This window comes from Erythrolamprus reginae, chromosome 1 (assembly GCF_031021105.1).
Source record: "Erythrolamprus reginae isolate rEryReg1 chromosome 1, rEryReg1.hap1, whole genome shotgun sequence".
Taxonomy (NCBI): domain Eukaryota; kingdom Metazoa; phylum Chordata; class Lepidosauria; order Squamata; family Dipsadidae; genus Erythrolamprus; species Erythrolamprus reginae.
In genome coordinates this window covers 69,739,261-69,763,591 of record NC_091950.1, presented here as the reverse complement: position 1 = coordinate 69,763,591, position 24,331 = coordinate 69,739,261, and the positions used below count along the sequence as shown (strand labels likewise).

The 24,331-nt window shown below is 37.6% G+C and overlaps 1 protein-coding gene across 1 annotated transcript; it reads right to left on the bottom strand.

The window, feature by feature from the left end:
* Positions 1–1,853: 1,853 nt before the first annotated feature.
* On the bottom strand, positions 1,854–22,477 carry FBXO33 (F-box protein 33). Its single transcript, XM_070755038.1, has 4 exons — positions 21,717–22,477; positions 9,523–9,633; positions 5,017–5,702; positions 1,854–3,832 (listed from the first exon to the last, which is right to left on the bottom strand). The coding sequence occupies exons 1-4, from the start codon at positions 22,466–22,468 to the stop codon at positions 3,561–3,563; spliced, it is 1,821 nt and encodes a 606-aa protein (XP_070611139.1). The 5' UTR covers positions 22,469–22,477; the 3' UTR covers positions 1,854–3,560.
* Positions 22,478–24,331: the final 1,854 nt, after the last annotated feature.

Below are 24,331 nucleotides of genomic sequence, written 5' to 3'. Positions count from 1 at the left end.
TTATGGCCATTTGCAGTATCCCAAGATCACATGATTATGTTTTACAATGAGTTTGCCAAAAACTGAAGGATTTTCAGCAAAACCAACACCATAGCAAGCAGTGAGTTTGCTTAATTGCTGCTTTAGTTTAACAACTGTGACATTCTCTTATTGACTGCCACAAAAACGGCTGCTGCAAAGAAGTTATTGCAACATATTGCAATAAAGGGCAGACTATATTGCATTTGTATTTTGAGGAGTGTCTGTACGTTTTGCACAGTGAAGGGCAACCAAAATTTTTACTACCAAACTGTGGGCGTGGCTTATGCATTTTCTTTCAATACAAATTGGATGCTCTGAGGTGGAGTTCTATTTTCGCTATCCCACTGCGTTCCCCCCCATGTCCAGGCAGTAGCCCACTCCTGGTTCTACTGCTATAGTATATCATGTTACGCAAGAGCAATCTTACCATCTTCTTAATGTAAACTAAAGCTTTATGGATAGGTATGTTACTTCAAGAATTTGGGAAATTTATTGCATCGCTCAAGAAAAAAATGCCTGTGTGTGTCATTTTAATAATCAGAAATATGATAGATTCATCTTATTACTTCCAATGCTTTGCAGCTTATGAACTGTTATTTAAAATTTGAGTCATATAATTTTGCATTGCAGTATATAAAATTTCAGAGTGTACTGTATTTTTTTTTAATTTAGGCATTAAAATTGTCAGCTCTCTGTTCTCCAGGAGTTCAAGGTGATAACATATACATTAGCCCTTGCTCATTTTTTAAAATCACCACAATCCTCCTAGATAGCTTGGATTAAGGAAGAATAATTGCTTCAAAGTCTGCAAGTGAAGTTGGGAGAGCCAGGCTTTGACGCCCTTCCTGAAAGCCGGAAGAGTGGGGGTGCACTGTTGTAATCATAGGTTTATAGGCACTGAAATTTAGGAATGGAATATTACTGGAGGGTGATGTTTTAAGCCTAATGGGTGCTGTACAAAACCTTAATTCTTCCTCTATTGAAAGGAAGCAAGAGTCCAGGCTGAGTAAGCAAGCTGCAGAATCCATGACCATGTGGAAAATAATTAACTTGGTATACAACATGAAGAAAACCTATAGCTAACTTCCATATAAGAAAATATATGCCTTACTCTCATTCCTTTGATATTCACCAGTAAACACATAATCCAGGAAAAGGCAAAGAATGGAGCTTCCGTTAATTATCTATAGGGAAGTCATGAGAAGATTGCCTTATACTGTGCATGAGTGAATGGTAGTTGGAGGATGGCTTAATGTATGTGGCGTTCGCGAATTGGTTATTCTGTACCACGTCAGGAAAAGTGAAATACAAAGGAGCGATCTCTCATTGAGAGAAAATTCTCTTCGTTGCTTCATTCTGAGGTGGCAATCATGGCATCCTGTGCCTCCCTAGAGGTCGACCCACTGGGGGAGGGCTGTTTGCCTTCAGTGCACCTCACCTGTGGCTGCAAGATGTTCCTCAGGGTGAGAGCAACAGCAGAGAAGGTTCTCTTCCTAGACCCTGTCAGTTGAATATCTTCAACTGACAGCATCTGGAGCATACCCTCCCTCATTTGTTAAGCAAATCCCCCTCAGGTAGTTAAATGAAACATCATATTACCACCACTTGCTGCTTCCTGCTTACTTCCCCACTGGCTTCATTAGAAGCTGGCAGTGAACACTGCAAATGTCAATCGTGCTGTGACCACTGAAAATGTTTGTAGGTTGCCAAGCACACACATTGTAATCATGCTGATGTGTGAAGCACTCGACTTAAGCACTAGAAATGAACAGTTCAATAGAGCCAATACAAAATGTATCACACTGCTATAATAATAAAATACCTAACAACAATGATTTTTGATGCTTTATTCGTTGATTAAAAGAATATACATTTAACATAAACCATACAACATCAGTCATCAAGTCAAACATTCAGCTGGTTTCCTTACATTTTCTGTCAGGAGTTACCTTACTCTGATCATATAGGATAAAATCTCACCACATCTGGCATATACACACACTGTGCCAGTGGATTCACTCTACTGATGTACATATAAAATCCGCATGGTATGTGCTCACTGGAGACAAAACAGCGCACACCTGTCAAAGGTCATTTTAATATAAGATGGTAAAACCATTTGTAAAACACATATAAACTTTTCCATAAATAGAATCATATCTGGACATCTGTTGCATAAATTGTGTTTTCCAAAGCTTACAATATGGCAGCCAGGTCTCAGCACTGCTGGGCACCCACGTTGGCCACTTACTTTATTATTGCAGACTGTCCTTTTAACGTTAAATGCACAACATTCGTACCACTTAAAACTTGGGTCAGGTGGAAGTCTCACAGAGACCACGTCTGTACCGCGGTTGCCCTGAAACAGTTCAAATCGGCTTTTAAAGCCTCTCAGATATAACAAGATTTTAAAACATACTTCATGGAATGTTCTTCATGCATCATAGCAGCTCATACCTGTGATAGAACAAGGTTTGTATCGGTTTCTTTTCCTTCCTTTACATTCACTATTCACAGTGAAACAGGTGCATGTTTAAGAGTTCTGAGGTTGCTGACTGAGCCACAGCACAGCTGTGTACCACAGGTCGAAATTCGACCTTATATATTACAATCTAGCAGTACCTGGCTGGCCAAAAATTGGCCTGCCCCTGCCAGCATGTGGGCACTTCTTCATTTTAATCTATTCTTTGGCAGCTGACACAGGCGCTGACAGAGAGAATCCAGTGACTTAGTTGCTAGGGATTTCACGACTAATGTTTGTGTGCAAGCAAAGTAGGCTTATAAATTTATATCTAAATTGTTAGGGTTTTACCCCATTGGAGTGTATAATCTTAACATTTCTTTTCAAACCTGGGCCCGAAGCTAACTTGGACAGAGAAGCTGACAGACCACGAGAAAAAGAAGCTATAATTAATTTACAGTGAAACTACAGCTTATAGCCTTCAGAGTCAGGTAAACCTCTGAATAAGCTACACAGTGCAAGAAACTACTGTTCATATTTAAGGAGGAGATTGCAGAATGGCAGTAATTCATGCTTCAGATATTGTATGTGAAATCAAAGCAAGGTTTACAGCAAATGGTATTGATCGTCTTGATTTAAAAAAAAAGAAAAAAGCTTAAGTAGCATGCTACCAATTTACATGACAATGACTGCATTCACCGGGCTATGAATAGTAAAAAGATTTTTGGCTTCTGAGCACAAAAAACTCCGACAATAGTAAAATCAGTGAAGTTGCAGAGTTACTCAGTACAAAAAAAAAAAGTTAGCTGGCAATCTCAGGACAACCTTCAGCCTCATCTTGAGTTTTGTTTTTGTTTTGTAGACAAGTCCATTAACCGTGAAAGCCCTAAACATTGCCACTTTCAGCTTCTAAACAATACCCGACTACGTTCTTTGATCAAGAAGTAGAATATACATATATAATTCTATATAGCTAATACTGATTAAACACAGCACAAGAGGGGTTAATTCACACTACTGAAAAACATAATAGGACCCTACTTGCATATGTAACCACAGGAACTGTAAATAAAGAGAACTAAATGCCTTCACTGAAGCTTTGCATTTCTCTGTAAAAATGACGAGTTGGCTCAGTAAACACACTGAGCAATTCTATGTCCATGACTGCATGCCAGGGCCGACCCAATCCAAGGGATACCTGCTCAATGAGATTATGCACTGGATCTACATCCTGATCAGCCAGTTCACCATTATCAAAATCAATGCTTTCTTCTGTGACTTCAAGCACTTTCAAATCAGAGCCACGAAGACGAGCAATGGCAATCAGGTTGTGAGCCCAGACAGTATAACCTGAAACACAAAATCACATGTTGTTATTTTACCGGATTTCGGTTTTCTTCCTGCCTCCCTATTCTACAAATTTAACAATTAATGCTATTAGCTTTCCATCTAAATTTTTTCTCCTTTAACAAACAGTCCTCTAAGGCAGTGTTTCCCAACCTTGGCAACTTGGAAGATATTTGGACTTCAACTCCCAGAATTCCCCAGCCAGCGAATCTTCAAGTTGCCAAGATTGGGAAACACTGCTCTAAGGTACAAATGATAGAATTCATTCAAAAGGTTAAGATGCTAAACAAATTGGCTTTTATTATTTTGTCACCAGTCTTAATTAAAATAATGTTTCTACCATAGGTCATTTGTGTAATTTCTCATAACGTTTATACATATACAGCAATGCCTCTACCTACAAATGCTTCTACTTACGAACTTTTCTAGATAAGAACCAGGTGTTCAAGATTTTTTTGCCTCTTCTCAAGAACCATTTTCCACTTACAAACCCGAGGCTCCGAAACTGTAACCCAAAAAGGCAGGGAGAAGCCTCTGTGGGGCTTCTCTAGGAATCTCCTGGGAGGAAACAGGGCCGGAAAAGGTGAGGAGAAGTCTCCGTGGAGCCTCTCTAGGAATCTCCTGGGAGGAAACAGGGCCTCCACCCTCCCTGTGGTTTCCCCAATCGCACACATTATTTGCTTTTACATTGATTCCTATGGGGAAAATTGCTGCTTCTTACAAACTTTTCTATTTAAGAACCTGGTCACAGAACAAATTTAAGTTCGTAAGTAGAGATACCACTGTACATTAAGCAAGCTGCTCTTTTAGCACAGCACACAAGAATTTTAGATTAAGAAGCCAGCTATCTTAAGTCTTGCTGAAGTTTAAAAACAAACAGTAATATATAACTAAAACAAAAACAAGTATTTTTTAAGCTAGGATTATTTTCTTCCAATTTGATTGTTTTGAAATTGTCTTAGTCTTAAATTATAACAATTTTTGTACTTTAATTCATAATTTATATGCACAATACATTGTGCTAAGGCTAGTAGGAAGCTTAATTCCACCTTATATGCATAGGTTTTTCTTTCTCATAAGAAAAAGTTGATATGAGATTACAATTGCATATCTGTACACATATACTAGTGATCAATGCTAAGCGATTGTCTAAGTGATCAATGCTTTTCACCTATGGAATTGCGTACCATGTACTGCCAGAAGAGATAGCCTGGTGCACCTCCACGCCAACAGAACCAAGGGATCTTCAGTCCGGTTGTCACTGAGATCTGGGAAGCCAGACATATCTATCACATCATTCATTAATATGAAGTGAGTAAGGAACTTATCATACTGCCTAGATATGAGATCAACAACAGCGCCTGAAACGCAAGTAATGTAGCTGTCAAAGTGAATCCTTTCCAGTGGGATACTAGGTTTAAGAATCCTTAACATGTCATCACTCTTGATATCAAAAGCTATTATATAGACCCGAAGATTAGTGCTGTTGCGTGTCAGGGCTTTCCAATCTTCATCTTCCGGCATGTTCTCCAAAGATTTGTGCATTACAGAAATATTGTGGACCAGAAGAGATAGTCGATGCAAAGGCACATGGTTATTGTCAGCCAAAACTCTCGCCATTTCCCCTGTAAAATCACAGAAATCCAAGGCAAGCGAGCGTAGATTGATAAAGCGCTCCATTTCAATTGCTGTGATAAGAGTGGTATTACCCGGAATGTGGTTATCCAGTAGGCTCAGATGCTCCATGGTGCTGGCAATGGAATTTGAGAGAGATGACAAAGATGTGGGTGTTACAATTTGTAGCATAAACCCACATGACAACCATTTTAGTTGCCTGCTATTTCCCAAAATTTCTTCAAATAGCTGCTGTATACTGCAAGGGAAAAAAAAGGCAAATGTTTAAACCTTGCATAATAAATTCAGAGGCAACAAGTTAGCAAGAAAATTATAGTGTTCTCCGATATTGCCCTGTCTACAAAATTGCTATCTTTAAATTTCTGAGGTACAAATTGTACTACTATACTATTCTGGGAAAAATCCACTTGTCGATTCAGAACGCAAGTTCCTTAATTGCTCTATTTTAAATAAATAAAATCAATGTTTGCCTTCTGAAATTCTGCATTCTAACTTGCTCTGTTCCTCTTTCTTTTTATTCAAAAACATACTCAGGTTATCTACCATACACAGCTAGAATTTCCTACAGAATGCAAATAGTATGATGTGACGTGATTAATTGATGAAGATAAATACCATTACCTATCTATTCAATGCTATCAACATTTCTCATTTAAATAACATCCCAAAAGTGAAATTATTCAATTATTCAAATAATATCCCAAAGTGAAATTATTCAATATTCAATTGATTTGAATATAAATAGGTAGATGTGACATTTCAGTTTTTTGTAATATTCAGTCATGATTGAACATTATTATTTTGTCAGATGTATCCACCTTAAAGCATTACAAAAATAGTAATAACAAACTGTGTTTTATATATGTAGTCCACATGACTGTGATGATAAAAATTACTACATTCTTCCCTCAAGAAGATCAAGCCATTGCATATTATTTCTTAATGTACAGTGCATTCTAGTTACCCTGTAAAGCAGTGGTTCTCAACCTTGGGGTTGGGACCCCTTTGGGGGTCGAACGACCGTTTCAGAGGGGTCACCTAAGACTATGGAAAAAAACAAATTTCCCATGGTGTTAGGACTTAATGCTTCTATTCTGGCATGTTCGTAAGCTCCTTAAAACCCACCTTTGTCGTCAGGCATGGGGGAACTGAGACATCTCCCCCGGGCATATACAATTTATGCATGGTATTTTGTAGGTATGTTTGTTTAGTAAATGGTTTTTTTTAAATATTTTAAATTATAATTTAGATTTGTCATGAATTGTTTTGTTTTGCTGTGAGCCGCCCTGAGTCTGCGGAGAGGGGCGGCATACAAATCTAAATAATAAATAAATAAATGTTGGAACATATCTTTACAATCCGACCAATCAGGCATTTACAGTGGGGGTCCTTCTGACTTTCCTGCCAATCACCATAAAGCTCTGTTAGGAAAATTGGTGCTAGACTTATGGTTGGGGGTCACCACAACATGAGGAACTGTATTAATGGGTCGCAGCATTAGAAAGTTGAGAACCACTCCTGTAAAGGAAGTTAGTCCAAAAGGTATCGATTAGCTGTCAGTAAGCAAACATGCTGTATGGTTGAATGAAGATCAGAATCCAACCATTAATCTGTATCAGAAAATTTTGAAGCTGCGTACAAAGTTTTGTTTGGAAAGCTGCATATAAATTACAGCTTTCTGGAAAATAGAAATGCCTTCAAAATAAAAATCTATAATAGAAACACAGAAACATAGAAAGTTGACAGCAGAAGAAGACCTAGTGGCCCATTGAGTCTGCGTATTGTTTGTTTTCTTATTAATTCATTTCCTTATTATTTTTACTTATTATTTTAATATTTTATTGATTTTTATGTTTTAATTTTTGACCAACATGTTACAACTTAGTTATTGATGACCAAACCAATATTTCTGCTGGAAGTTGGTTCCAAGCTTCCACTATTTGTGTGAAGTAATACTTTTTACATTAATTTTGAACTTCCCTCAGTTTGAGAATAAATGTTGTTCCCTCTTAAAATTAATAAAAGCACAATCCCGTAAGGTTTGAATGGTGTATACACCATTTATACCAGGGTTTATTACACACCCACATACAAATATGTTTTTGCAAGGTGAAACTCTGGAATAATTCTATGTGGCCCAAGACTTTATCATCTGATGGAAAATAGGAATTCAACGATACTTGCATCCTTTATTGCACTATGTGAGAGGTATTACAACAGGGGTAGCTACTCCGTGGGCCATGGCTCACTACTGGGTTGTAAGCCTTTTGCGACCAGGCCATGGAAGCAGTGGAAGAGAGTTCTCGCACACATCCCCACTTACGTGAACAGTGGGCAAGGCATGTACACACATGCCTGTTGCTCACGTAAATGGAGTTGCCTGCACTCTTGCCGGCTGCTTGCATAAAACCATCCCGTCTCTCCCTGGCTCACAACTGTCCACAAAGCCGGAAAACTTGAGAAACTCTGTATAATAAGCCCTCTAGAAAGTTATTCTGGATATATTAATTGTGTCTCTAAAGCCAGGCAATAACTACTCAAAGTTTACAAAATATCCTTCTGAAATAATTGGCTAGAATAGGCAATGAGACATTCTGTGTGAAAGATTGTGATTAAAGCTACAATGTACGGCATTATTTGCTGTTTATGTAAATATTCCGTCACTGGCAGCAATGAAATACACTGGTTGATTCTCAGAAACAATTCAAAATTTCAACTAGCATTATCTGTTCGGTATTACTCCAATGAAAACAATATTGTTTCATGTCTTTCTCTTCAACATCCAGATGAATATTCTGTATATGACGTAAAGTTGCTAGATTTAGGTAAATTTGTGAAAGTCACTGCTAAAGAATTTTTGCACTCAACGTTCCTTTCACTGGACTGCACTTATTTGAAAGGCATCTATTTTTTGGAATGGGCTGGATTAGATAAATTTATAGCCTAGGCGTGTACAAGCCACAGTCCATGGGCATCATGCGGCTCTGGACAGCTAATACAGATAATCCTCAACTTACAACAGGTCATTTAACGACTGTTCAAAGTTAGAGTAGCACTGAAAAAAGTGAGTTATGCTGTTTTCCAAATTTGTAACTGTTGCAACCCCATAGCCCTTCATGGCATCGGAACAGAATATCTCTGGGACCACCTTCTGCCGCACAAATCCCAGCGACCGGTTAGGTCCCACAGAGTTGGCCTTCTCCGGGTCCCATCGACTAAACAATGTCATTTGGCGGGACCCAGGAGAAGAGCCTTCTCTGTGGCGGCCCCGACCTTCTGGAACCAGCTCCCCCCAGATATCAGAGTTGCCCCCACCCTCCTGGCCTTTCGCAAGCTCCTTAAAACCCACCTCTGTCATCAGGCATGGGGGAAATGAAATTTTTCCCTTCCCCCTAGGCTTATAGAATTTATACATGGTATGCTTGTTTGTATGATTGGTTTCTTAAATTGGGGTTTTTTATATTATTTTTAATATTAGATTTGTTTACACTGTCTTATTTATTGTTGTTAGCCGCCCCGAGTCTTCGGAGAGGGGCAGCATACAAATCTAATAAATAAATAAATAAAATAAATAGCCAAGTAAACAAAATTTGAATGTATGGCAATCAATGCATACTTATGATAGTTGCAGTGTCCTGGGGTTATGTGATCACCTTTGAGGCCTTTTGACAAACAAAGTTAATGGAGAAGCCAGATTCACATAACAACTGTTGCCAGAAAGATTGTAAAATGGGGCAAAACTCACAAACGTTTCACTTAGCAACAAAAATTTTGGGCTCAATTGTGATTGTAAGCTGAGGACTACCTGTAATGTGGCATTATATACAAATACATATATTACTAATTATATCTACCATTCAATCCTGTTTTATGGCTACTTTCTGAGAAGAGTTGCGCAATGCCAGTAATAACAACTAACTGTGTATGTATTACAGATACCGCAAAATCATGAGCAATTTTATCTGAAACTATATAATGGCTTTGTATTTACAATTCTGTTTATATGAAACAATACATTCAGTTTACAATACTGTAGTAAAATGATGCAGATAACTTACTGCTTAATCTTTTTGCCATCTGGATCTACTTTGCTGAGGTATGTATTTGATATAATTCCATGTTGTTGCAGAATGCTTATATCACCAAACAGACTTAATTTCTGAAGATTCCTATTTAGAAAAATAAAATAAAATTCAAAAGGGAAAAAAACCCTTACATTTTAATTATCTATTTGTCGATTTACCTCAAGAACATTTTTCTAGGGCTGCCCAAAACCTTAGATATATGGAACAGGTAGTTCTAGACACAGAACTAGAACATAGATGCTTGGTTCAGATACAGACCTAAAACAACAAGAGATGGTCAGCAGTCCAAGACTAGCAAGGAAAGAGAAGCCAAAAGAAGATCAGGGGAAGACTGTGAAAGTTGGGAGTGCTTGGCAGTGGAGGGCATGATGCAGGGCTAAGGAAAAGTAAGGGTAAATGAGAAGGGAAGATTGAGGGAGAGAGTCACATGGGCCAGGCAGAAGAGGTAGAAAGAGAGGGGAGATGCACCGACCTTACTCTCCCATCCTATTAAGATCTCTCTGGTTTTTTTCCCCAGCTAAAACCTAAAACAACCAGGATATTCTCAGGTTTCAGTTTGGCTGAACCTACAATCCTCACTTGACGAGTTTGGCTGAGCTACTGCACGTGGACAAAACACTTCTTTTACTTCATGCATATCTTTCTCTTTTTAAAGCTATCATGTATTTGAATGACAAAATCAAGACTTCTTAAGACAAATGTTTCAATATGTTCATATATCCTGCAGAATAATGTTCTTTTTGTGAATCATCTGTATCAAAATATACAGATACACCTCTAATTACAGTAAATTTATAGAAATATGAATATATAGTCAGACAATAATATTGTGGTACAATGGTTAAGATTTGAAGTAGAGTTGGGGGGCCCTTATTCAAATCCACTCTCAGCCATGGAACCTGAGTAGGTGGTTTTGGCCCAGTAACTATTGTTCATTGCAGTGTCACAGCAGGGAGGAAAAAGGGAAAATGCTATGCATATCACCTTCCATTCCTATAGAAAGACTGGATGTAAACAACAACAAAAATAATGGGAGTGTTCTCCTATTACACTACCATTTATTTCCTATGCCTATTTGCCTGTAGCAGAGCACATTGAAAATGGCAGAGTTTGATTCAAGAGCGTATTTGACACACAAAATGAAATTAATTCAAAATAAGATGGTAATGCTATTTTAGTTGTTATTTCTTTCAATTACTTTTGCAGACTGCCATGCCCTCTGGTTCAAAACTACTGTAACAATGAAGCTGTGGACCATTTTTGGCAAATCTTATCCTAGCATCATGCATAATCATGATGGACTGGCTATTCTTTATCAGCCTTTGAAAAGGATTTATTCTTTCAGATACAGCTTTGCTTTATATGCTGTAAATATAATACAGTATATATATTTATAATATTTACAGTAAAATATAAAAATATAACAATGTTTAATTGTAAAACCACATTGAAACATTGCAATATGTGAAACAAATTACCTAGAGAAGGCTTTTTAAAAAAATATCAGGTAAGTTAAATCAAAAAGCTCAAAAGGATACCCTTGGAGTTAAGGAATGACTATGTAGGGTATGAATGCATTTATTGTGGGTAATGTAGGTAAAATCCACCACTGTTTTCAGCTGGGGCTGGCCAACCTATGTATGTGTGTATGCACAAGTGCATGTGTGTGTCAAATGGAAAAGCCAGAACAAATATATATATATATATATATATATATATATATATATATATATATATATATATATATTAATATTGGTAGCTAATAATTTAATTCTAATTACAATTAACTGCCTTAATATAAGAAACTTATATTAATTAATTTATCTCAATTTGCAAATAGAATGTGGTAGTTCGCTTGCTTATACGAAATCATTCTGACACCTACACTTTCCTCCTTTCCAAGCAGAAACAACTAAAAATAAGATAGATGAATTTAGCTGAACTGTCATAGAAAGGTAAAAGGGGAGAAACAAATTAGATAAGTAAAGGAAAAAGACAAGGAAAGGAGTAGAAATCCATTTTAGGATGTTGAGATGATCAAATGATGAACACCCCTTAATCTCAAAGACACATGGATAGATTCAACCATAGTTTCGACTGGGAAACTATGAGCATCCTAGGCCAAGATAAATCCAAACATTCTAGGGTATTCCTGGAAGCCTGACACTCAAAACAAATCAGTCATTAATAGAAACATAGAAACATAGAACTCTGACGGCAGAAAAAGACCTCATGGTCCATCTAGTCTGCCCTTATACTATTTTCTGTATTTTATCTTAGGATGGATATATGTTTATCCCAGGCATGTTTAAATTCAGTTACTGTGGATTTATATACCACGTCTGCTGGAAGTTTGTTCCAAGGATCTACTACTCTTTCAGTAAAATAATATTTTCTCATGTTTCTTTTGATCTTTCCCCCAACTAACTTCAGATTGTGTCCTCTTGTTCTTGTGTTCACTTTCATATTAAACACACTTCCCTCCTGGACCTTATTTAACCCTTTAACATATTTAAATGTTTTGATCATGTCCCCCCTTTTCCTTCTGTCCTCCAGACTATACAGATTGAGTTCATTAAGTCTTTCCTGATACGTTTTATGCTTAAGACCTTCCACCATTCTTGTAGACCCGTTCAATTTTGTCAATATCTTTTTGTAGGTGAGGTTTCCAGAACTGAACACAGTATTCCAAATGTCTCACCAGCACTCTATATAGCGGGATCATAGAGATAAACTAAATCTACACACCATTCAAAAGAAAGATCAGATCAGATGAGATCTCCAGCAACCAACAGCCAGATAAACAGAGATTAACACCAGACACACACTCAAGCAGAAAACAGTACCTTAATTAAGGAACTATTAATAAGAAAGCCACATTCCTACTAATACTGGCAGGGAAAGCTACTGTATATATATGTTACTGTATAAGCTACTGTATATAAGTGTTATGTTTGCTCCCTGTATATATACTGTGGATGATTGTCTGTGCCTGTGTGATATTATCTTGCATTTGATGAGAAGAATAGAGCAATGGGTATGACTTGGAGTTTAGCTGCTACTCCATATATGGAGCAAACCTAAAACTTACTGGCAATTATTATGTTACTGAATTAGGTAATAAAACCGAGTTCTCAAGTTTGGTAATAAAAATCAAGTTCAACCCTGAGCTACATATACTCTTTTCTATTGAAAAAAATAGTGAAACATGGCAGACAAGTAATCCTTTTGGAGTAGCAGTTAAACTCCAAGTCATACCCATTGTTCTATTCTTCTCATCAAATGCAAGATAATATCACACAGGCACGCACAATCATTCACAGTAGTTCTTAGGAAAATCTACTACTTCTCCTTGGCCTGTTGGTAGGCTTGCCAAAAAGTTATTGTTAGGAACTATGGGAACAATTAAAACATCCGATCTAGAAACATTTGTAAGTTGTGGACATCCTATTTCAGACTTTCCTAATTAGTGATTTCCAGCAGGTACATAAGGGGCTGCTGTTGGATGAAAGAGGGTGCAAGGGATTGTGAGAGTGGCTGGGAAACTGTCAGGGAGCATTAAAAATGAGCATCATGTGACTGCAGCAGCATCTTGGCTGAACGGAAGCAGCAACATCTTGGCAGAGCTAAAGGAGCAGCAACCTGTCAGCGCTGAAGCAGCCACAATTTCCCCAAATTCTTCAATGCCTTCAATAGCAGAGCTTTGAATGTAGTTGAAAAGTTCTTTAAAAATTCAGGGAGCTATTCAGAGATATATCTCCCTTGAAAGTATCCCATGCTGAACTGCATGGCACACTCAAGCATCAAGAACTGATCATAGGAAATATTTTATGGCATTTGTATTGTATCATAAAATGTTTTACATTAAAATTAGGTCAAACTTCAATTCCATGGGAGTAATCTTTTGGACTTATTTTATAAATTAGCCCATTTGGGGTAACTTGATTCAAAATGTTTTGCCCAGGGGTAAAAATGTACTTACCTTCCCTCCTGGCTTGGAAATGTATGCGCTCATGCGCAGTTAAAACTGGGCCAAAACAATGGCTGGTCGAGTGAGGGTAAAGCTCAAGCAGCCGACGCTACTGGCTCACTGAGGCATCAGCCACTGGCATTACTGCATCATGCGAGCCGGTGAGAGGTGGCTGCAGTACACCCCTGGTTTTGCCCTGTGGTACATGTTTACCCAGTTAAAGGTCACAGGAATCAATGTTTTAACAGTATGGAGATAACTAGCCAACCTGTGATTAAATAATCTTGTCATCTTTCATAGATTGTTTTTTGCCAGATTCCTCAATACCTTTCACAAAGGCAGTTTTAATGAATTACCTTCACTGGAAAAACTGAGAAACATTAAGAGATGTATCTGCCTTGAAAATAGTCTATAATGAACTGTATATCACAGCCAATATCAGCATAGGAATTTTTAACGACATTCTGTGTTACAGTATGTCACAAACTGTTTTATAGTCAGTTTATTACAGGAACAAGAGTTTTGGTAATATATAAATAAATAGCCCTTCAGTTCTGGCTGTATTAGTAGGACTGATTGGCGTTTAAAGTTTATCAACAATGGAAGGGCTACACATTATTCAGAACTATTTAAACCTCTATTCAATTTTCCCAATGATTGCATATAAAAACACATATTTGAGAACATGTACAGTTTGCAAATAAATCCATGTTCAAATCATGACAATATGTTGAACACATCATATAGTCTTAAAATACTGTATATTAATGGGCCAGCTCAGGAGTGAAATGCTATCAGTTCAGGCTAGTACAGGTGTACCGTTAGCACTGGCGGCACATGATTTGGAAAGCCAGTAGCAAAGGTAGCACGAGGCTCCATCATCCGCCCGGATGTCGCCATTTTCTTTTTTTAACCCTCATGTGAAAAAGCGCACATACAAAACATCCACTTCCGAACTGGTAGGGAAGGTAAGTAGATTTCACTACTGGGCCAGCTTTAATATCTGATTTATATGCTTCATGTGGAAAATTGAATTCCAGATGTGAATATTTTAATTAGAAGCAACAGCTAGCATCTAAGAACACTAAGCGCTATCACTATTTTTAGCTTTGCAGACTAGCATTTTTTGCCTCAGGTGCAGTAGATTCTAGAAAAATAGCACTGTCATCTGAAAGTTGTACACAATTCCATGAACTACAAGTACTACAGAACTTACAGTCATTCCAATTTCAGAACATCACTATTTTCAATTTTTATTCAACTTTATGTTATACATTACAGAGAAAAGCCAGGCACAGAAGGGTTAACTAAGGATAGATAGTAAAGAAATTTGGGGTCATATTTTAATATTGAGTGGCTCATTTACTATTGACTGCAGAATTAATAGTACAATACAGTCATCCAATTTATGATCTATTTTATACTCTGGAATTGAGAATCCAACAAAATCTGATACAATCCTTTCACTGAAGAGGCGGGTGATACTGCTTTTTTGGGGAAACACTTTCCTATTCATTATTAAGATATCTAAAAAGAAATTACAATCTTGAGAATTTGTTCAACTAGATAGGAAAATTAACAATTTATATGGGGTTGCTATTTTATAGTTTTTATATTGTAAAATGTTTTATACAGTTTGCCAAATTTTAATTCTAAGGAGATCATGGATCCCAGATTTTGGACACATTCTATTTGAGGTAACCCGATTCAAAAATTGTTGCTTTATCATGTATTGCTCTTTAGCAAAATTAATAATAATGACAGGAGACAATGTATGCAAATTGTCTATGGCAGCCAAAAACTATTGGTAATTCTTGCTTTTTTTGCTGCAAATACGAAACACTGTTTTCCTCATTTGGGCCAGGGATTGTGTGTGGAAAATATGTAGTAAGCTTTCACAACTAGTGGAATTGTATATGATGACACAGATTTATTGATTATTTTCCCTAAGCTTGCTTTCTTCAAAATGTGAAAAAAAATTCCAAGCAGAAATATAATAGCAGTAGACAAAACTGATAAACAAACAGAAATAATAATGAAGATGAACATAGAAAAATGATTTCCTTACCTATTTTAATTTTTAGAAATTCTTAACAACGGAAATTTTCTTACTTTTAATTATGTTTTATTTATTGTTAAAGTTTAGTATTGTAAAAATTAAACCACAGGCAATCATGTATTTGGAATATAATATTAAAGAGTTAAGAATGTTGTAATAGATTAAAATAATTCTTTTGCCTGTATAATTCTAAAATGTTGCAAGATACAAAATCCTTTAGTTTAATGCACATAATTTATCCTACTCTTCTAGTCTGATAGAAGATGTAATTGTGTGCTGGCATGTTAGGCTATTAACTAGACCACAATAGTGTATGTGTGCATGCGCGTGTGCACATGTATGTGATTTATTTCAGACAGAATTCCAAAAGCCTCAGCAGGATTTCTAGCAAAATGTATAAAAAAGCCAATCAAGGCACAGTAGGCCAATTCAGGACACACCATACCCAGAATTCTGCAGTCCCTAAGGTAACAGGAGTAGGAAAGAGCTACATTATGTGAATGCAGGATGTTTTTAAATCCTGAGATATAGAATATGCTAATTAAACATCAGCTGTAAAAGTACTCTTGACTCAAAAGCAATTATTAAAGATGTTGGATATTAACACTAGAATTAATCAGAAATTCTTTCCAATTTAAGATAAGGAATATACTGTACTTAAACATTACAGCAATATATGGAATTTCTTGAAGTTCTATTTTATTTTGTCTAAACTGCGTCACAAAATTAATTCTGCTGGGGTTTTTTTAATGTAAAAAAATTAAATATAATCTGTTAATTCTTGGGTCAGAATGTTTTCTTTTAGGAACTGGATTCAGCTAAAAAGGGTTAACTGATTTACTTTTATAGGAGTAAGGAGCTACAGAGTTTTCATCCCTTCTCCTCTAGCACAATTGGCACATTTTGGGAGAGCCCCTTCTCCACACACTTTAGCTGCTCACTATATTCCCTTATAATTTTGCTTCTGTAAAAAAAAATATCAATTATTTTGGCACAAAACCAGAGGTAGGTTCTATGGAAGTTTCTTTTCTGTTGATAACTTTTGGGATTATAAGTAAATACATCTGGGTAGGTGATCTGAAATTACATTAACAACTGTCTGATTACGTTCGTAATCTGGATTTGATCTTTGGTCTCCAAGTCCTATTTCTTGTGCAAAATTTTTAAATGTATAACTAGTGAGATTGTTCCTTGTCAATGACTAATTTATCGATTACTTTTGACTCTAATTATTTAATAATCAACAGCTCATTAATTTATGCTTTTTAAAACAATCTATGCTGTTTTATTAGGAGTTTCTCAGTTATTAAATATGGTCTACCACTTATAGTATATACATTGTGATCTAATCATTTTTGCAGCTGTAAAAATAGATGCAGTAATGATTGAAATCCAATAAAACTGCTTGTAAAGTAGACAAGACCAGTTCAAGACACAGGAAAGAGAAAGTGAAAGTGAGTGAGAGAGAGAAAAGGAAAGAGAAAGAGAAAGAGAGAAAGAGAAGGAAACGAAAGTAGAAAAAACTCTTTTAACCAAACATTCATCTACTCCAGAGGTCTTCAAACTTGGCAACTTTAAGACTTGGGGACTTCAACTCCCAGAATTCTCCAACCAGCTATAGTTTTCCAGCAAAAAGTCTGATGAAGAAGAGAGGAGAGTATTTGACAAAAACCTGAAGAGATTAAAACTGGTTGGAACTAACGCATCCTCTAAAAGCAGAGGTCTCCAATTTTGGCAACTTTAGGACTTGTGGACTTTAACTCCTAGAATTCCTCAGCCAACTGGCTGGAGAATTCTGGGAGTTGAAGTCCTCAAGTCTTAAAGTTGCCAGGTTTGGGGATCCCTGATCTACTCTGTATATTTATGCAATATATGGTGTATTCAGAACTCCTTCACTTTTGTTTACACTGCAGATTGATCTAATGTCCTCACGTATTCATAACCAATTTATAATGTATTCATAACCATGTTTATACATTTTATGTATTCACAATTATGTTTATCTTTTTCTGTAATCTTATATATGCTTGACAAAATAAATAAAATAAATGAATTTTCAAACATAAATAAGACTATAGTTAGTCTATAAATAGATCTTTTCAATCCCATCACTTTTAATATGGTGCAGTCTTATGTAATTTACTTTGAGATTTATCACATTCCACAGGATTTTTCTCACAATAGTACGTTGATTGTTGTCCTAGGACAAAGTTTCCGTGGTTATGTTTTTTCCTCAATAAATTACCTACAATAAGAGTAGGAGATTAAAGCCACTTGAAATTGGCATACATACTGGGGAGTGTTAATTTCTTATTTCACAGAAAAAGTTAAAAGTCAAATTTATTTTTAGGATATGTCAAACCATTTCTTTATACAGTACTTATTAGATATCTGAATTATATGTTGTTAGTTTCAGCCAACATTTCTTTTGTTCACTATGTAGCCTAGCAATCCTTGTTTAGTTACCGTACCTTTGGTAACTTGTTTAGTTACCTTTGGTAACTTGTTTAGTTACCTTTGGTAACTAATATTGTTTATATATTATAAACAAAAGAACTGGTCTTACATCTCTATTAGGAAAAAGTAGTTTTGAAAAGAGAAGATTTCAAAGACAAAGTATGAAATTTACTGTATGCAATACTCCCCCATCAACTATTTATTTTTCCAACTTTAGACCTGAGATGCTTTACTCTCCTGCCCTTTACATTTCTGGGTTTTAGAAAAACCTTTATGATGTATTTGTGAAGGTAAATATATACCTGTGGAACTCTGTAGCAGGTTAGGGAGGATAGAACTTGAAGAGGACTACAAACACTTAAAATTTGTCAATAGACACTTCACTACTTTTTAAATCAAACTAGTACTTAATGTTTTGTAAAACATACCGGTACATCATTTTTAAAAAAGACAAATCAATCAATTTATAATGCATAAGCATATATGCTAATAATACCATTTATCTACTATCAGACTCCTATTTAGATTTGCTATATCTGATGGCATTTACAATCTGTCTGCAGCAAAGATCACTCTGTAATCTTAATTAGTTGTAGCAGAATTAATGGTGTGTGAATTCAATAGACTAATAATTTTGCCTATGATAAAGCTATTCCAATAATGTTGGAACCATGTTCTAAACAGACATGACCTGAAGAGATCAATTGCACACATGAAGAAATACATAGTTATATAACCAAGGTTAATCATGAGATAAAATGAGCCCTGTAATACAGTTTGGTGGATATAGCAATTCTGAGCAAAAAAGATCTGTTTGGATTCTTTTGTTTTTCTACTTGCAATAAAGACCTGGGAATTACCGTTGGAGTTGTAATTTATTTATTCCAATAGAGTGGTTTGATTAGCCAAACAGATTAGCCAAGTGAACCTTTTCAGATTCTCATTTTGTATAGGTTTTATTGCAAGATTATTATATGCGTTGCTTATGATAGCTTATTATCATTTCTCTACCTTTTAAAAAAAATCTTCATTTTATGCATTCACTCCAGAACTGAATGGTTTCACTGCAGCCTTTTTCACAATATGTGAAAAATAAAAATGTGAAGCAGCCGTAAAAACCCTATGGTAAAACTATGGGTAATTTGGTGGGCAATGAGCACAAATTCCTGACTCTCTCTTAAATGTTTCACTACAGAAAAATCTAATGATCTCTTGTGACAAAAGCTGTTGCATCACAGTACCTAAGAGACTTGAGCTATAAAGCTAGAAATGTACGATTCAGAACTGTCTCCTATTTATTAGCTTCATTATGCCATTTATATATTTTTTAGGAAATATGAAATCCGAGGAAAAGGTAGTAACATAACTGACTTACACTTCCAAGGCAAAAATTAATTAATTATGCAAAATAAGTTTTGATTTATAACAGAAAAATGGGACAAAGCACAGAGCGAAGAAGAAAAGCACAATCTTACTGAAAGGACATTTTAATTTGTAGTAAAGTAGGGAGATATTACAGTAATGAAAATGCAGAAGGAAAGAAGATAACCTTAGAACATAACTCTATAAATTTGGGTCCTTTGTTACAACCTTGAAAGGTTAGTAATTTTAGTGTTCTTTGATGAGTTCTCTGATGAATAAATACCTAAGCGAGCTTATGTTTTACTAAATCATATTGGATATGGTTTTTCCTTTAAAAAGCTCTCATCTTATATAACATAAATGAATACCGTTGAGCGACTTTCTTCTGGTATAATCCTCCCCCCCCCCCAAAAGATCTAAACAGCTCCCACTATGATGTTCTAAAACCTTTGAAAACCTGGCTGTTCTCCCAGGCTTTAAGATTAAGGTGGCTGCAGTGCTTTGTAGTTATTTTGCTTTAGGTTTGTTGGTTCTCTAATGGACATTTATTTCTTGAGTTGCGAGTTATTTTGCAGTTAGGCAGCCTCTACATTATACACCATATTTAAATAAAACATGAGACTTTAAAGCATGTCTGCAGTGACTAACCTGGAAACTGTACTACAATGAAGACTTCCAAGCCACTTTCTCCAGTTTTGAAGAATTTCATTTGGCTAAAAATACTTAACCAAGACACTTCATCTTGCTTTTCAGCCCATGGTCCACTTGCTCCGATGTTGGCTTCCAATTAGTAGTATGCATTTTTTCCCCTTTTTCTTTTAAAGGGAGGTTATTTTAAAATCCCGATGATCAGCTAAACCTCGGGGGTAAACGTCACAAGAACGACAGGCTCTTCTTATGGTTAAATGTACAATCAATTCTCCAATGGACACTTGTTTCTTGAGTTGTGAGTTATTATGCAATTAGGCAGCCTTTAAATTATACATCATACATAAATAAAACCTAAGAGACTTTAAGGAAGGTGACTAACCTGGAACCCCATTCCTAAGAGGTCTATAAGGGGTGTGCATATTCATACCATTGTGCTGACCTGTCTGACCTACTGTCCTATTGCCTAATTTACCTGTACCTACTTTGCTAATGTTATTTATTTATTTTATTTATTTAATTTGTCAAACATGTATAGGATAGTAGTAGTTTGTATAAACATAAGTTAAAAAGTAATGACAGAAGATTTTGTCAAACATATACAAGATAGTAGGTATTGATAGTAGGTATACCTACTATCTTGTACATGTTTGACAATAATAATAATAATAATAATAATAATAATAATAATAATAATAATAATAATAAAAAATACAAAATTCAGCACAGTGATCTCATTTGCTGTGTTGTAGTGTCGATGATAATAATAATCAAAACCAGAAGAACCTTTTAAAAAGAGGGTTGTTCAAGGAAGCCCCTCATTTTTTTGCTGTGTTGTATTGTTGGTAATAATAATAATAATAATAATAATAATAATAATAATAACAATAATTCATCAAAACCAGAGGAACCTTATAGAGAGGATTGTCCAAGGTTTTTTTGCTGTGTTGTATAGTTGTTGTTGTTGATGATGATAATGATAATAATTCATCAAAACCAGAGGAACCTTATAGAGGGGATTGTCCAAGAAAGCACCTCATTTTTTGCTGTGTTGTATTGTTATAATAATAATAATAATAATAATAATAATAATAATAATAATAATAATTCATCAAAACCAGAGGAACCTTATAGAGAGGGTTGTCCAAGGAAGCCCCTCGTTTTGTTTTGTTTTTAAAGATACTCCAAAGCCCATTTCTACAAACTGTACTTGGAAGTTCGCAGCGGAAACAAGAGCAGCCCCGCTCGCTCGTTTCAAGCGGAGATCTCGCCTGCAGTTGGCGACCTGCTACGAGTGTTCCTTCCCGAGTGTTCTTACACGTCGGGTTTCCCCCAGTGAAAGAACACTCGGAACACACACTCGCCTCAACCCTCCCCTCTCCTCTCGCTTCCTTGCTCTCCCCCCCCCCCCTCGCGTCGGGCGAGAGGCAGGCGCTCCGAACAAGTTGCTTTCCTCCATAATTCCCAACTCCGCATCCGAGAACTTTCCCCCCCGAACTGTTGCGACAGGAAACTTTGCGGGGCAAAAATTTGGGGTGGTGGTGGAAAGCGGCGGCGGGGGGGCCAGCTGCCTCCTTCTAAAGCGGGGGGGGGCTCCTCCTTTGTTCCCCCTCCACCCAGGTCCCTCGTGTGTGTGTGTATTGTGGGGGGGGGGGGGTTCCAAAGACTCACCTGTTGTTGCGGACGCTGCTCAATACGCAGAGCACGAGCTCCAGGTACGTCCTCAAGAGCTCCAGCCAGCGGGGGCAGAGCGGCGCTTCCCCTTCGGCCACCGCCGCCGCCGTCGTCACCACTGCCGCCGTTTCCTCGCAGACCCCGCTCGCGCTTCCTCCGCCGCCGCCGCTGGGATAGTTGTCAGCGGCGAACTGGACGCGGAGTTCGCGCACGAACCAGCCGCACTTGCGCATCAAGAAGTCGAGGCGGGGGCGCTCGGCCGGGCAGACGCGCAAGCTGAGGCGCAGCCGGGGCCACAGCGCCGGGTAGAAGAGGCACTCGCGCCAGTGCGAGCAGGCGGCCGAGGCCCGGAGTCGGTCGGGGGCCGCCAGGAACGAGAAGATGTGAACCACCAACTCGCTGGGCAAGGAGGCGGCGCCCACCGACCCCCCGCACACCGACGACATGGCCGGCCCAGCCGCCGGCGGCCGTAGCCCAAAGCCCGGCCCCGGCCCCGGCCTTCCCTCCGGCTCCTGCGACAAAAACAACAACATCAATGACAAGGCGGAGGGAGGCGGGGCGGGACCGGACGGGACTCTGCTACCGCCGGAGCCTACCATCGCGCTCGGCCGCGGGGGGAGGCTGGGACGTACCATCGCATTCCGGATGAGGGCGGCGGCATGAACGGATGAGCGCATGGATGCCCTGGGAGCGGAGGGGGAGGCGAGAGAGGAAAGAAAGAGGGCGAGGCGGACCGTACCAAAATGCATCTAGCAGGCGGGGGATAGCCGGGTCTGTTGCTTTTATGACTCAGCACAACTGAAGTGGGGGGGGGGGGGAGCGAGAGGCGAGGTGGTGCGGCTCGTCGCGCAGCTTAATCATCTAGTCCTCTGGGCGGCATATACTGTACACTGTATATCCAAATAAAATTAATTAAATAAATAAATAGTTTTGGTGGGCCAAGCTGCAGCAGTCTCCTTAGCAAAGGAAAAGGAATTTCTCTCAAATTCTAGTTCAGAGAACGAGGAAACAATATAAAATGTTTTGTGAAGAAGAAAAAATGAAAATGCTTGTAAAAGCCAGATGGTGTGGAAATTGTCCAATCATGCGACACCCTTTCACAATGCTGAAATTTACTTGAGACTAAATTTTTAAAAATGAAACATGACTTCTTTGGTGAACTCTGAATTGGTTTACTAAAAGGATATAAAAGTATAGATTTTTTTTGCTTATAGCCAAAAAGACTTGCCTGTAGGTGAGTTTTGTTTTGTGAGGGCACATCTGGAAGTGAGGAAAAGAATTGTCAGCATCATCTGTCGTCATACAGTTATTTAACAGGCAAAGTTTCTATGCATAATGACAATGAATTGGAGTTGCTTATGATAGTAGAACCCCAAAATGCCTGAATCCTTTCAGGGAGCAGTATTGGACTTTCTCAGGGTTGTTTAAAATATATAAGTTATGTACATGTCTAACTAATCTACTGTATATGATTGTGTAGCTTTCTGTTTTCCAGATGGAGAAATTAATAGAAGAGGTGAGGAGAAGTATTTACTTGCCAGTATCTGTTGAGTCACAAAACATGGTATTTTTTTGAATTCATTCTGTTTTCAGAGTTTCATACATAGAAATGCCTGCTTTGTTTCATGCTGGTGCCATTACTCTGGGACAGCTAAATTTGAAGTTGCAATTTGCTGGACCAATATTATAATGGATATACATTTCTACTGTACATTTCTAATGTAGGGTCCCGAAATGTACTTGTCACCAAATACCAAAAAGACCCAAGAGAGAAAGACCTAAGAAGAGGCTTGGAAAAAATTCAGTTTTTATTTATACAAAGAACAGCTGAGTAGACCATTCCACAAAATATAGACAAAGAGCACGTAGTGAAAGGCCACACCTTGGGGAAGGTATGGCGTCCTTTTATATACCTTCAGACATCCGTTTAGTACCCAATTCTGCACTTGTGGCTCATGCCTTGTTTGTGGCCCTGCATTGGCCATGCAGCAAGGAACAGGGGGGCTGGGGGCTTAGCAACTCAGGTATTTGCCCGATGTAACCCTGCCAAACCATGACATACTTTATTTCTTGAGATGTGCACCAGACACCAAGTTATACAAAAAAGCCCAAACAAGAAGTTAGATCACTGTTAGAAGCAAATGGCTGAGGGAATTCCAATTCTTAGCAAAGAAATTTTTACAGAAGCAAAACAGCAAGTCAACCAATTCTACTGACTCTACTATTATGTCCCACTAATTCTACCTATTCTACATTCTCCTGTATTATGTTCCTTCATTCCTCCCTTTTCTTTTAGAACAGGATACGTCTTGTCAACGGTAGACTATGGATGCATATTTAATGGGGTCGGTCTGAAGGACCATGATAATTACTGGTTTATCGGGAGGAATAGAAAACACTATGCACTGAATTAAGAATGAAATGGGAGAAGAAGTAGACCTCCCAAAGGTTAACAACACTAGAAACCCAATTCTTGATGAGTCAGAGAAGATATTGCCAAACTAGTTGAAGTCAAACTGCCCCAGACCAAGGCTGCAATGTGATGTTTGCAATCTTCCCCACTGTGGCAATTATCACCTGGTCATAAATGTTGCAAACAATTAAATTTTCCA

What these genes read in the sequence shown, in the direction of transcription:
- FBXO33 (XM_070755038.1), bottom strand. Translation starts at nt 22,468, where the DNA reads ATGCATTTTGGTACGGTCCGCCTCGCCCTCTTTCTTTCCTCTCTCGCC. An exon ending in AGCAGCGTCCGCAACAACAG is followed by an intron (nt 9,634 to 21,716) that starts GTGAGTCTTTGG and finishes TTTTCTAAATAG; the next exon opens with GAATCTTCAGAAATTAAGTC. An exon ending in GATGGCAAAAAGATTAAGCA is followed by an intron (nt 5,703 to 9,522) that starts GTAAGTTATCTG and finishes TTTCCCTTGCAG; the next exon opens with TATACAGCAGCTATTTGAAG.